The sequence below is a fragment of the Anser anser genome (assembly GCF_964211835.1).
Source record: "Anser anser genome assembly, chromosome: 2".
Classification (NCBI taxonomy): Eukaryota; Metazoa; Chordata; class Aves; order Anseriformes; family Anatidae; genus Anser; species Anser anser.
The window spans coordinates 8261124-8274671 of NC_139721.1; the positions used below are offsets into that span (position 1 = coordinate 8261124).

The 13548-nt window shown below is 45.2% G+C and overlaps 1 protein-coding gene across 3 annotated transcripts in view; it reads right to left on the bottom strand.

Annotated features, from left to right (window-relative positions):
• Positions 1–12398, bottom strand: part of CCN4 (cellular communication network factor 4) — a 36485-nt gene extending 24087 nt beyond the window's left edge. Inside the window, exon 1 of one of the 3 annotated variants that reach the window (XM_083827074.1) lies at positions 12103–12398. In XM_083827074.1, coding sequence (XP_083683200.1) covers positions 12103–12150 — 48 coding nt within the window. In that variant the 5' untranslated portion in view covers positions 12151–12398. Of the gene's footprint in view, positions 1–557; positions 721–3001; positions 3560–12102 lie in introns of those variants that run through there. The other 2 variants (XM_083827073.1, XM_083827075.1) reach the window with 2 other exon arrangements.
• Between the last annotated feature and the right edge of the window lie 1150 nt (positions 12399–13548).

Genomic DNA, 13548 nt, shown 5'->3' on the forward strand with positions numbered 1-13548 from the left:
TTTTTGTTTTTTTTTTTCCCCCTATACGATTACCCTATTCAGGGTAAATATTGATCTATCATTTCATCCAGTAGACCTTAATAGCATCAGATAAATGCTATAGGTATCAGTTTGGCAACAGATGAATGAAAATGATAAGGAATGTACAACACTGTAGTTTTAATAGGGTTAAAAGGAAATAATATGACCAGAAAAAATTTCAGAGATGAAAGGACTTTAAAAAGCACTGGGGCTTTCCACAGGCATAGTCTGAAAAGCCAGGGAAACTGTTAGGAAGCAGCGGGTACATTCATAACATTGAGATCATTCAGAATGATTATTATTAAAATACCTCATATATATTTACTTGATATGAATAAGGAGATAATAAAATAATGTTTTTGTTCCAAAACAGTGCTTCTTCAGCATGGAATGGGGGTTCACGCAGAAGTTCCCATCCGCAGATGTACTGAGATCTTCTTTGCAACTCTGAGTTTAAGAGAAGCTTCTTTTTAATAGTTTGGCCGTTTGATAGCATTCCTTAAAGAAAACCTTGATTTCAGTTCCAAAATATTCACCTTGGTGTTCTCTCACAGTCATCAATTTCCTTGCCCTCTGCACTCTTGCCATGGACAGTTTCTCTACTTCTTGTCTGTTTTGGCCCGGATTTCCACGGAGCTCCACATTTAAAATCCTGCAGACCTGGCAAGGGAAGGATTCTCCTTCCTTTGGCTCCTACCTCATGGCTAGAAGCACAATTGAAACACTGAAAATGAGCATGGCTTGGCCCAGAGCATTTGGCATATGAGACTTGCAGAAAGCTTGTAACACCCTTATGTAAGTTTGCAGGACCTTTGCATTGCAGCACACTTTTGCAGCAGGCATTTGCCCATTTCATGGTGTTACCTTTATCAGAAGGATGCCACCTGTCTTGTCTTGGTTCTACTGCCTTGGCCATCCCTGTGCTGTAGCAGTGGGAAGCAGTGTGCCCTCCATACTGACCAGATAACAACGTGGGGGCCTTTTACATGCTTTTTGAGTGCCTGTAGCAGTGGCTGAGCAGAGCATTGAGGCTGGGGAGCCCACAGGATTGCAGGGAGCAATAGCAAAGGCTGGCTTGGGGATAAGACATAAGTCACTATGAGAGGCTTGATGGCCAGGCTAATCCAAAAAACTTTAAAGGGGTACTTGCTTTTTTTTTTTTTTTTTTTTTTAGCAAGAACCGCAACAGAATAGCAGTCAGTAGAGCAATGGCTACAAACATCTTGTCCATGTGCTATGAAAAAGGAGGACGGGGTGGTGAGGGGAACAGGCTGTTCCTGAAGAGCTGGCTCAGAAACAGCAAAAGGAGCAAACAGGCAATGGGGAGGAGGGAGGCATGGGAGAGGACAGAGCCAGCTCTGAAATCAGCCTGGGCTTTGCATGACAAACGCTATTCCAGACACATTTGAAGGTCAGATCCTGTTTTAATATGCAACAGAAAGCCCCAAAAGGCAGCTGTACCTTCCCTCCAATCCCCAACAAATGAAAGCTGACACACTGCAAATGGGGAAAAAAAAAAAAAAAAAGAGGCCAGTAGATTTGCCCTTGGCTTGGACAAAGCTTTGGGGACAAAACTGTTGCTTTCAAATTAAATACAATGGAAACTACAAGTGGGGAAAATAGAATACCTCCTGGCATGAATTCATAAAGAGAAGAGAAGAGAAGAGAAGAGAAGAGAAGAGAAGAGAAGAGAAGAGAAGAGAAGAGAAGAGAAGAGAAGAGAAGAGAAGAGAAGAGAAGAGAAGAGAAGAGAAGTTATTAGTAAAGGGAAATTATGCATTGTGCTGGAGAATGAATCCTCTTGCCCCTTGAAGTTAGTGGAAACAGAACTGAAATACAGGGCTTTGGTAAAATAAAAAAGATGCCAGAAACAGAATGAGAAATAACTGGTGCAAGCAGTAAACGTGCACACTGATAGACTCAGAGGTCTCTGCTCTCTGGATGGGAATGCACGGACTGCACTTGCAAGGGCAAGAAGAGCAGGAGGGATTGCTTATGGTGGAAAGCAGCACCTTTTGCAAGGAAAAGAGTATCGAATAACCCTGTTTTAATCTGGGGCCCAAGAGATGAAGTGACTGTCCCAAAGGCAGACAGGATGTCTGTGGCAGAGCCAAAAATAGCAGCTAGATTTCTTGTTCCTACACTGTAACCATACCATGATCCTTCCTCCTACACACAGCTAATAAAATAAGTTGTTTAGTTCGTATAGGATAAAAAAAAAAAGAGAAAATAAAAAAATAAAATAAAAAAAAGAAATTGTTCCACTGAGCCAACTCTCAGATGCTGTCTGTTCAGCAAAATCAGTTGCTTTGTTTTTTATCTTTCAAACATCACATGCACCTGATGCCTGCAAAAGGGCAAGACTCTTTCACCTCTCCAATGCCTTCACATCCAACAAATCAGTGGTGATCAGCAGCTTCCAACTCACTGTGCTGGTGCAGAGCGATGTAAGGGGTCTTACACACTCTTGCTTGCTGTGATACCTGCTGGGGCTCAAGTCTAAACCAAGCAGATGATAAAATTTCCTTTTCTCATCCAGAGACCTCCTGAACTCAAATGATATCAAACCAAAAAAAAAAAAAAAAAAGAAAAAAAAAAGCCACAAAACCAATGAACCAATGAATGAACGAACAAACCCTTGCTCAGGGTACTGCTGCAGCTCCACTGCAACACACAGACGTGGGGGGGTCCTGCACCCCAGCAGTGAAGTTCCGTGGCAGGTCACGAGGAGAAAGTCGCTGAGATATTGTCATGTCCATCAGCACCCACCCATCTCCCCAAACCACTCCATGCAAACGTTGCCCCTTCCCCATCCTAAACAACCCCAAACTGATAAAAACATTTCAGCTCTTAAGCAGTTTGTGCTGCTGCTTTCCCACAGAGGAGAGGACATCAGCTAGGCGCTTTGTCTCCAGGGGGCAAAAGATGAATTGCTAGTTATATGGGTACTGACATTTTTGCTTGTCTCTGGAAAACTGACCTTGGTGTTGGCTGTGCGTTGCCTCCAGCAAGCCAAGAGGCTGCTGCGAGCAGAGCAGAGCAGGCACAGGGCTGGTCTCCCAGCTCCCCGACACGTGAGGGCAGTGTTGGTGCACAGATGACCGGGCTGTGGTGCTCCCCTGCATCCCTGCACAGCACCCTGCTGCTGAGGCTCAGCATCCTCCTGGGCCAAGGCTGCTCCACTTGCACAATTCGTGCCAGAAAAACAACCAAACAAAACAAAAAAACAAACAGGTTTGTGAAGTGTATGGGGAGGGGGGGTGTCAGGCCAAAACATTTGTATGCACACTGTTCCCATCGTGGAGGTTGTTTTTCTAAGAAAGCTTCCCCTCTGTATGACAGGATGAACAATAAAACCATGATCAGCACCTTTACAGGCATATAATGACATGGGGAATGGGACAGATGTAAGTCTTTAATGATGTCTCTATAGAATAGTGCAATCATCAAAGATGGAGAGGTTTTTAAATGATCTGAACTGTGCCGCTGTAATATCCATTTATTCCTCTAATCAAGTACTCCAGCCTCCCAGACGACACTCTGGAAAGCATTTTCATGCAGCTGGCATAGGGGGGTGGGGGATCAGTCAAAAATACGGCACGGTCGTCTCCTTGACTGAAAACAGATAGCTTATATGATACATATGGAACAAGTGACACAAACGACAAAAACGCAAGCGTGTAGGTTATATATGTGCGTGTTATATATATTTATGTGTACATAAATCACACAGAATTAAACATATCATCGAAAAGAAGCAGAAGCTTCTTATCTGAGCCTGAAAGCAGGCACGGAGTGCATCGTCCCACTGCAAGCTCAGGAGCCCACCCACACTCAGGCAACTCTGACGAGCGAGGAATTCACCAGCCTGCATGAGCACGGTCACACCACCTCCTGGGGGAACTCCAGCACACCAAGGAAGCTAAGCACAGGTTTTGATGCAAAATCTGGAAAAACAAGTCAAGTGACCCCCAGATATCCACCAGCTCATACGTGTCAGCTTCTCTGACCCCCTTCCGAGGCCCACAGAGAGCTGTGCCTCACAGAAACGTTCAGTTAAATGTAAGTTTTTTAATATGTGCAATTGGCACTCTAATAAAACAATGAGAATTAATAGTGAATGATCTCCATAGATTAACTTCAGTATTAAATATATAGTGACATCCCTGCTATTTAACTACAGTAACTGCACTATCTAGGGTCAAATGTGACAGAAAAGCTCATAGAAAGAAGGCAGCTGAATTTGCGCCCATATTCTTATATCAATATATATCAGCCCACACACAGCTGCTGTGGGCATGACCTAGTCCTCCAAGACCAAGATCCAACAGGAAATACTGCCAGCAGTGCTTATAAATAAACCACCTGATGAGTGGCCAAACTAGTTAATGGAACGTGGATATTTTCCTAATTAATTTTCCACCATTTTTTTTTCTCTCGTAAAAATGTAACCAAAGAGTTTTATAGTGCAATCCACTTGCAGATTCTCAGCACTGGCTGCAGTTTTTGTGGTTTGGTCCTTCCTTGCTAAACAGATAAAATAATCCAGCTGTTACTCTAAAACCAAGGACTTGGTTGCCTGCAGGCAGCCGAGTACATGTGCCAGCCATTTGGAAGAGAGTTTTATTCCCCCCATATGGATTTTAATGCCTCTGCCTTCTTATCAGCCCAAATGCAGAAGGTTCCCTCTGTCAGAGCGGATAAAATCTGGTGATCATAAATGTGAGATATAGACTGCTTGGTTATCACGCACGTCCAGGAATGTTTTGGTGGACTTCAAAACTCAGAAGGGAGGATCCACAAGTCAAAAACTAACAAACAAACAAACATATACAGAAACAAGAAAAAAATTAAAATAAATAAACAAAACGCTACAGAGTAACTTCTGGCACTACAAATATGGGAATGCTAAGAACACCATTTAGCAGTGACGATGACACAAGTGTTCAGAGCACAATCAGGAGATGCTTTAAGACAATGCTACACTTTTTGGGGTAGTCACCAGTTTCCTTACAGAGTCCTGGTACAAGGTGATCCTGAAGGTCTTTTCTAAATCAGACGATTTTATGATTCTCTGATTCTGTGAGTGTCTGCTCAGTGCAAGGCTGATCCCTTCAGTGAGATCACTGATTCAGGTGCTTAGTGTTGTCCCCAAAAGGCCCCAAATAGGTTTACAGTGAAACCATGCTTCCTTCTTTTCACTGGGCCTTTTCAGTATGCCCTGTTTCAGTATGCCCTGGCCAAGTAAAAGTTTATGGAGATGAAGAAACTTCAGCAAGAGAAAGAAACAATCACCCTCTCTTGCTGTCTGTCATTCCTTGAAAAACTTCAATGAGAAAACACAAAAAAAAACAAAAGGAGGAAGGTACTCTGGAAAGCTGCTAGAGCACAGAAAGGAATCAAAACTTTTAAGCAATTCAGAAACTAAAGTTTTAGTTGCATTTGTGGGTTCTAGAAAGGGGAAAGTGATATTGTGCACACAACACAAAAAATTGCTACCTTCTAACGGAGAAAAAAATCCCTATGTCACCCAGAGCAGTTTTGGTCAAAGAGTTGTTAAATCTATGTGGGTTGCACTGCTCCTGGTGGCAGCAGCAAGTTTTGTGTCAGGTATTGTACAAAACTTGTTTTCTATTCTTGACTTTACTATGTTCTTTCCATTATATGCAGGTGCTCCATATAGTAGTTGCAAGTTTCTGTATCTAACACTAATAACTCAGTCAAGTCAATGTTGTGTGCTAGAGATAGAATAATCCAACCAAGGCTTCATATACACTTGGAAGCATTTCACTGGAGGTGATTTCAGTAAGATCAGAAGGGAAAGAACAGATTCACCTTAAATATCAGTGATAATAAAGTGAATAGAAAGAGTTTGATCCAGCTCTGCAAAAAAGGTGTGAAAGCAACCAGTGCAGAACAGGTATTGTAGTTCCGTTCATCCAACCATTGATGAAATGCTGGACCAAGCTACTTTGCAGTGCTGCTCCATCACCAAGCACAAGCTGGTTTTTTTCGTTTGTTTTTGTTTTTTCTCCTTTTTCTTACAATTTCTTCCAAATATGCAAGAAGGCAAGCTCTTAGGAGAAGGTGCTTTTGCAGGGCTGGCATTGATCCATGGTAGCAAAGTCCTAACTGAACACATGTCCAGTAATGTCAGGACCCAGGTATGCTCCTCTGACTCACAGCCCTCTGTGGATGATGCATGAGCCCACATTTATTTCTGCAAATACTTCTCAGGTTTCCTCTTGGGCTCATTACAAGCCATCCTGGAGTTCATGAAACTTGGCCTTCCAACTTGCTCATCTCTCATTTGCTTTCTAGGTTAAGTAGAATGACAGACCCAGACTAATAAAACAGAACAACGTGGGAGCTATTGAGAAAGAGAAGAGGAACACAGCGATGACCACACAGTCCTGGAATGCATTACCAGCCCAAGTATTAGAAATTCATTGCTCAAGTTGTGCTGCAAAGCTTAGCCTAAATGTTATCTTCTTCACAGCTGTTTCAGCCTAATGGCTCTCCTTTCCTTTCCATCCACAAGAAGAACTACTCGTAGAGTAGAGCCAGCTGTTGGCATTCAGAGAGGTAAAAATGCCTTTTCTCCCTTCTGCTTTTCCACACCTGGTCCAGAAGCAAGGATTACAAATCAGAGGCCAGCAGCAGTCTATTGGAAGGTACAAGGGATTAAGAGGACTCCAGAAGCTCCACCCAGGATTCCAGAATAAGCAACAGCCAAGAGGGAAAAAGGTAAGTTTTTAGTATGGATGCACTGAATAGCAGAGACAGTGAGTAACAGAGGCACCAACAGAGGTACCTCCCAGAACCGAGAGATGAGATTACAGGAGAACCAGTGGTCCTCACCCACAGCTCGTAATCCCAGAGCAGCACTGGAGAACATCTGCACAGAGCTGCTAAAGCAGCAGACTTGGAGACCCTCGACCCAGGGACACATCTGTAAGGAGATCTGTGATCTCCTGGCCAACATGGAGCAATGGGAAGGGGAAGGTAACCCATCTCTGAAAGCAGCAGCTTCTGGGCAGGACAAAGCTTAGAAGAGGCACTGACAGGGAAATTTGGGTGCTGTGAGCCCAGGCCAAGGAGCTAGGGCTGACCTCTTGGTAAACACAGAAAGAAAAATAAATGGGTAGAGTTCATTTGGGCCCATCACCACCAAACTGATAGCTGTCAGTTAAAGTTTTTGCTTAATAGACACAGAAAATTCTGCTTTTAACATAAGTGCTCTAAGACTGACGATGATGGAGTTATATTAGAAGAAGCCAAAGGGGAATTCAAAAGGACATCTTAATCCAGGGAGCCTACCTTCTCCTTCTAGTGACAAACTCAAATTAAAAAAAAAAAAAAAAAAAAAGGAAACCTTATCTTGGTTTCTGGTCCCCAGCTTGAGCCACTGACAGGCTTGATACCATAAAGTATCTTCAGCTGAAGCCGTGCCGTGGCTGTGGCTGTTCAACTTTTGCCAGGTCACAGCTGCCAATGTTCACATGCATAATACTATTTCTTTGCCTTTTTTTTTTTTTTTAGACAGCTTCATATCCATTCACACATGAGAGCCAAGGCTGTCCAGACAGGAATGCTCAAGACCCCGCTGGGACACTGAGGCCATCCAAAAAGAGCAGTTCTCAGTAAGATGAGCATTGGCAAGATGCTAAGCAACTCCTAACTCCCCAACATGGGAAGCTAGAGCTTCCGAAGAAAGAAATCAAATGTTTCGTGTGGATGTGGAAGACTTCTGAATTTTTGGCCAGTGCCTTTTCCCAGCACCTCGGGAAGGCAGAAGAACCTAAACAAGTGTAACTCTTTCACAGGACAGACACCCAGCACAATCACATAAATCTCATGCTTTTGCTAAACCCCACAGCTATTATCTTTAAGTAATGACTTTCCCCAGAGAAGCCCTGCTAGAGGAGTACTTGCAGGGCTGCTGCAGAGGGAAACAGGTACAGGACCTACCCAAGGTGACACGAACAGGCACAGGCACAGCTGCGAGGGGAGCAAGGAGGCCAAGCCCTCTCCCTGGTTCTCTGTCTTGATTAGTGTTGGCAAAGACACTGTCACACATGGGCACCTCATGGCTGTCAAAGCAAATTTGGAGGCTCGATAGGAGAAGTTATAAAGAAAATGCATAAAAGCAGACATAGGGGGTATCTTATAAAAGATTTGGGTCTGGAGCTCTGATCCATCTGAAGCGCCATCCAGTGCTGCCTTCAGGATGTTGCCTCCAAAATGGCAATGATTTTGTTATGCCTGGGGATTTGTGAGGGGGTCTGCTGAATTAAGGACCAGCTTTGGGAGAGCCCACCCAGCCATACCCACAGGGATGCAGCTTTGAGCTGCAGGACGCTCACTTGTATGGCTCTTCAGCCGCTCTAATCAGGGTAATTTTAATTGTCATCCACAATTTAGGGAAGTGAAGGATAGAGACCCTCCTAAGGAGAATCATAGCCAAACTCTCTTTGGTAAGCAGCTTCTGTTAAGCAACAGGGAACAGTGGGAAGGTTAGAGGTACAAGAAATATCAACCTTAAACCTAGGCTGCCTAAGATTAGCCATGCACCATTATCAGTGTTGCAAGCCTGCAGTCTTCCATTATAAAGCACTCAGCAGACAAAACTCAGCTCACCTCCCTTGGAGGGCCACAGGATTTTTGCAGGTAAGGATAAAGTCTTTTGGAGCCTTTAATACTAAACTGTATGGGAGCTGCTAGCAAAACAAATAGATAAATTAATACATCAAACTGTAGATTTTATTTCATTCTTTTTGGTCAGAATGTGGTTTCTTCTGGAAAAAAACAGAGAAATGTAATCATTTTTTCCTGCCATCAAATCTAAATATTTTGCAAATGAAATTCTTGGCCTTGCATCTGTGCCAATATATAAAAGAGGGGAAGGAAAAAAACATATTACAGTTCTCAAACCACCTTCCACACAACCTGTGACAGCCCCGAACTCAGGTCATTATCAGTGACTATCTAACGAAATCAATGGTCAAGCAGAGAATGTGCCTAGGTAAAACTATCTTTGAACATCTCTCTTCTCCCTCCTGTCCAGTATAGCCAAAAGACCAGTGTTTGTGTGCCATGACTGCCAACACATCAAATAAAAGTGTCAAAACCTACCTACTAGTCACTCTATAGTGAATCAATAAGGTTGGAGAAGACCTCCAAGATCATCTGGTCCAACCGTCCCCCTCCCACCAATATTACCCACTAAACCACATCCCTGAGATCAACAACAACACCTCTCTTTCACATCTGACCTGCTGTTTACCAATGTCATTAAAGGAGAAGTCTGCAGGACTGCATTCACTTCTTACCTGATCACTGCTCATTTCCCCACTTCACATGTTTTAGAAACTCTCAATGCTGTTCTTCTTCCCATATAATCTCCTTTAATAATTTTCTACAAAATGCGGAATTGCGTTCCTAATCACCCTGGTCTGGGATATTTTGTCCCATCTGAATGACGAGTCTCATATCTGCAAAGTCGTGAGGGCTCGGACCAGGAGGTCCTGGCTCATAGCACTGAGAGGGGCCAAGGCACCCAGACTTACAGCCCTTGCTGCAGAAATGACTCAGGCACTGAGGAATCTCAGCCGAGCTCACAGGACTGGGGCTCCCATGGTATCTGCTCGTATATCTATGAAAAATATTTCAAGTCATTTGAAAACTTATGTATGAAATTACAACTATGCTCTGCTGTTTTTCTCTTTCCCAACCCTTTGCCTGTACCATTAGGCCCCACTACAAAACTTCATCAGTAAAGCTGTTTAAGAGCTCAGAAACTGCCTGTGGCTGAATACAGTTCTAGGGCTGATGGTCTGCCCTGCAGAACCTGAGAGCTGCCTTCTGAAACGCACATTAAGATATACCTCTTCTTCCCATATCCCCCATATCCCAGTGTAACATCTTTTTTTTTTTCCCTTTCTTCATATTCACATCACTCTTGAGGATGTCACAGGTCCCCAGGGATACCACTGAGCTCTGTATGTGCACAGTGGCTCATGTGGTGCTATCGCTCCATGGATGCATGCACAGTGTTGGGAAGATCTTTATTGCTGTTGGGATTGTGCTACCAAAGACTCAATGCACAGTGAGGTGTGGCTGTGTCGGGGTTTTATCAGCACTCATCTGTGATGACCTGGGTGACTTAGCAGGGTTATCTCTCCTGGGCAGGGTGGTCATGCTGGCTAAATACAACACCCCACACCACTTGCAACATCTCTTGCACCTTCAGACATCCTTCTCGTAAGCAGACCAGACCAAGCCTGGTCTTCTCTAGAAAGTCCTTTAAATATTACACAGGCTAATACTCCCTCCCAGTTGCTCTCCCCTACCTCTCTCATCCTTCCATCCCATCACAGGATTCAAGCACAGCCTTCTAGGGGCCAGCTCCTCAGGCCAGTTCAGGAGGTGACAGAGCTCCACCTGCACTTTTAGATGGAGGGCTTGACCTGAAAATGGTCCAGAACCAGGACTCTCTGTAGGCTATTTTTGACTCTTTCAAACTCTCTTAAATGATCGTCAGCCCAAACATACTGCCAGCAATATCTGGAGTGCACTTACTTACTCATCCCCACAGCAGGCGCATGTGTCTGCATGCACTCACACATACTTTCATGCTACAGCTGCTTTTTTGACAAGTGGCTTTGATATCAAAGGAGCCCAGGATAACCACGCTAAAATTTCCAGGGCTCACATACGTGTCCTGGAATAACACTTGTGGAGGGGTAGGGGCAGGAGTTGGGGTCCCCCTTCTCTTTGGGTGACTTTTTACTTGCTCAACAAAAATCAAAGTTGATTCTTACCTGGGAGAGATGCATTTTGTTTGTTTGTTGCTAGCTTTGTGGCATTTTTTTCTTTTTTTTTCTTTTTTTTTTTTTCTAGGAGGGCACCGTATCAGTCCATCTCCACATTCAAGCAGGACTTATCGCTCTGCCATCTGCTGTCACACAGGTGCATCTGGTATACCACACCACGCGTGCTACTTTCCTACTTTCTCGCTTTAAAGCCCCGCTTTATCTCTCTATAAGCAAGCCAACCCTGATGCCAGCAGCCCTGCAAAGCAAAATCCTCCCTGTGCGAAGCAGCTGATTTCCCCCACCCCTCCGAGCAGAAGAGATGCTCAGACACAGCCTCACAGCTCAGGGAATGCACAGCCTCGAGCTGGGCAGTCCAAGCATGTCCCTGGGATCCACCCTCTGCACCCCGGCGCTCCGGGGATGAGGATGAGGATGAAGATGTGGATGAGGATGAGGGGACACATGGCTGCTCAGTGGCTCTCCCGCTGGGGACAGGCACTCCCCGCACCCTCCGCCTCCCTGCCTTGATTTTCACCTTCTGAAACTCAACTGCTTTTACCCCCGGGGATTTTACACAAGCCGCAAGCATGCACTGGGAAAAGAAAAGCAAAACGCAAACACCTCCAGAAATGAGTGGCTCTCCCATACACTTTTTTTTTTTTTTCCTCCAAAGAGGAGGTGAAGGAAAGCAGCTACCGCTCTGCCCAAACCAGAAAACAGAGATCCAGCAGAGGCAGGAAAAATAAATAAATAAAATAATAATTTTCCTTCCCCGGCCCCGTGGCGGCTCCGGCAGCCACACACCTGTGGGGAGCGCCCGATGCCGGTCCCGGCTGTGGCATGGCTCGGCACGGCTCCAGCCCCGGTCCTGGTACCCCCGGGGAGCTGCACTTTCCTCCCCAAGCAGCTACCCTCGCAGCCTGACCCTGGCTGCTTCAGACAGCAGTGGGTGATCCTTCCCTCCTTGTTTCGTTCCACAGTAAGAATGACAGTGATAAAAGCAAGAAAGCAAACAAACAAACAAAAAAAACCACGGTTTTCTGTGCAGATCCACCTGGATGCTGAGTGGAGATGGACTCAGTTCAGAGACACTTCTGCGATTTTCCCTTTTTCCTTTCCTTTCATTTCCTTTTCCCTTCCCCTTCCCACCTTTCCCCCCTCTCCCATCTCCCACGCATTTACCCGTGCCCACGCTCTGCCCACCCCGCACCAAACCCGAGTGTGTTTGCAGAGGACGAGTCTCTCCTGCAGTTTCCAAACTCACCTGCAAAATGCTGCTTGTTGCTAGAATCCAGGGCAAAAGCCACCTCATCCCTGGAAGCCGGGATTAAATGCATTGATTGAACCCAGATTTAGAGCCGTTTTGAACAAAAACACCACTTTGGGGAACGCAGAGCAATCCTCAACTGGCAACCTAGCCGAGGCACTCTGCCTTTTTCTCTTGGCTCTTTGGGGATTTTATTAAAGACAGATCTGACGTCAGGGTGAAGGACAAGCCCTGCATTTTTCCTCTGGAGAAACTTTTCCTGCCTTCACTTCTTCATTTTTGTGTGTGGTGTTGTCCCACCTCCTGCATTTCAGAGCATCGCCTTAGCCAAAGGGCTCTTAAAGGGAAAGCTGCAGCGCAGTGGTCCAAGGCTCAGAGCCTGCCTGTGGCATTCAGGCTCTTGAAACTCAGCTAGGACAAGAAACATTCAACTAGGCTTTCCTGATTGTGATTAACGAGCTTAGATCTATACAAATATCCCCAGATGTTTGATGTGTGTAATTGCTCACAAGGAGTGGCCCCATTTGCAGTGCAGAAGGAGGTTAGCCCTGTGAGCACATCCCATGGAAAGCAGTCTGCTGGCTCCTTGGGGCACCCCATTTTTCCAAAAGGAAGGGCACACTGTCCCCTGCCATGCTTTGTATCCCCTCTGTGATTTTGGTGGTGTGTATTGGAGTCTGTGCCAGCTCCAGGGCCGTGATATTTCTATCCTGTGCCAGCAGCAGGGATAATGAATATTGCCCAGGTACAGGAGTGCGAACCCCACCATAAACAGAGCTAAACCCTGATCACTTGTATCCACCTTAGTGCATATCCTGGTCTGGTTAGAAGGATCTTACCTGTGTCATCTCTGATTTTTTTTTTCTCTTTTTACCTAGATGCAGGTACACTATTTTCTCCCACCCTTCTAAATCTGCATTTGAAAGAATTTAACATCTCTCCCTTAAACAGAAGTAGTTAGGGATAAGGAAAATGAGTGCTCCCAAAGGAAAGAAAAATCATATTAAACAGCATTACATATCTCAAACCCAAGACAAAAAATCAAGATCTAGGCTGAAAGAGGTATCAAGGAAATTTTAAAAGCAGACAAACCCTCCTACTTTGCATGGCAGGCTGGGCAGTGATGGGTGGGTGAGTGTTTTGGTGGCCAAACTAGAAATAAACCAGTGTCTAAACCTCTGCTCACCCTTGGCTACCCCCTGTGATTGAGGTGTGCCAGCTGTGATTGGGGTAAGCCCCCCACAGCCCCAGGCAGCCATCCCAACCCTGCGGGGGAGCTGGTGCTGTGGTGGGGTTTTCTACCCTGCGGAGCTCTGAGGGATATATGGTTGATGGTGGGTGGAGAGGGGAGAGCAAGGAATGCGTAAACTCCAGTAGCTTGCGCCCTCGCACCACCTTTCATGCTTCCCACTGTGATGGGCAGCTTAAAGGTTTTGCACCAGC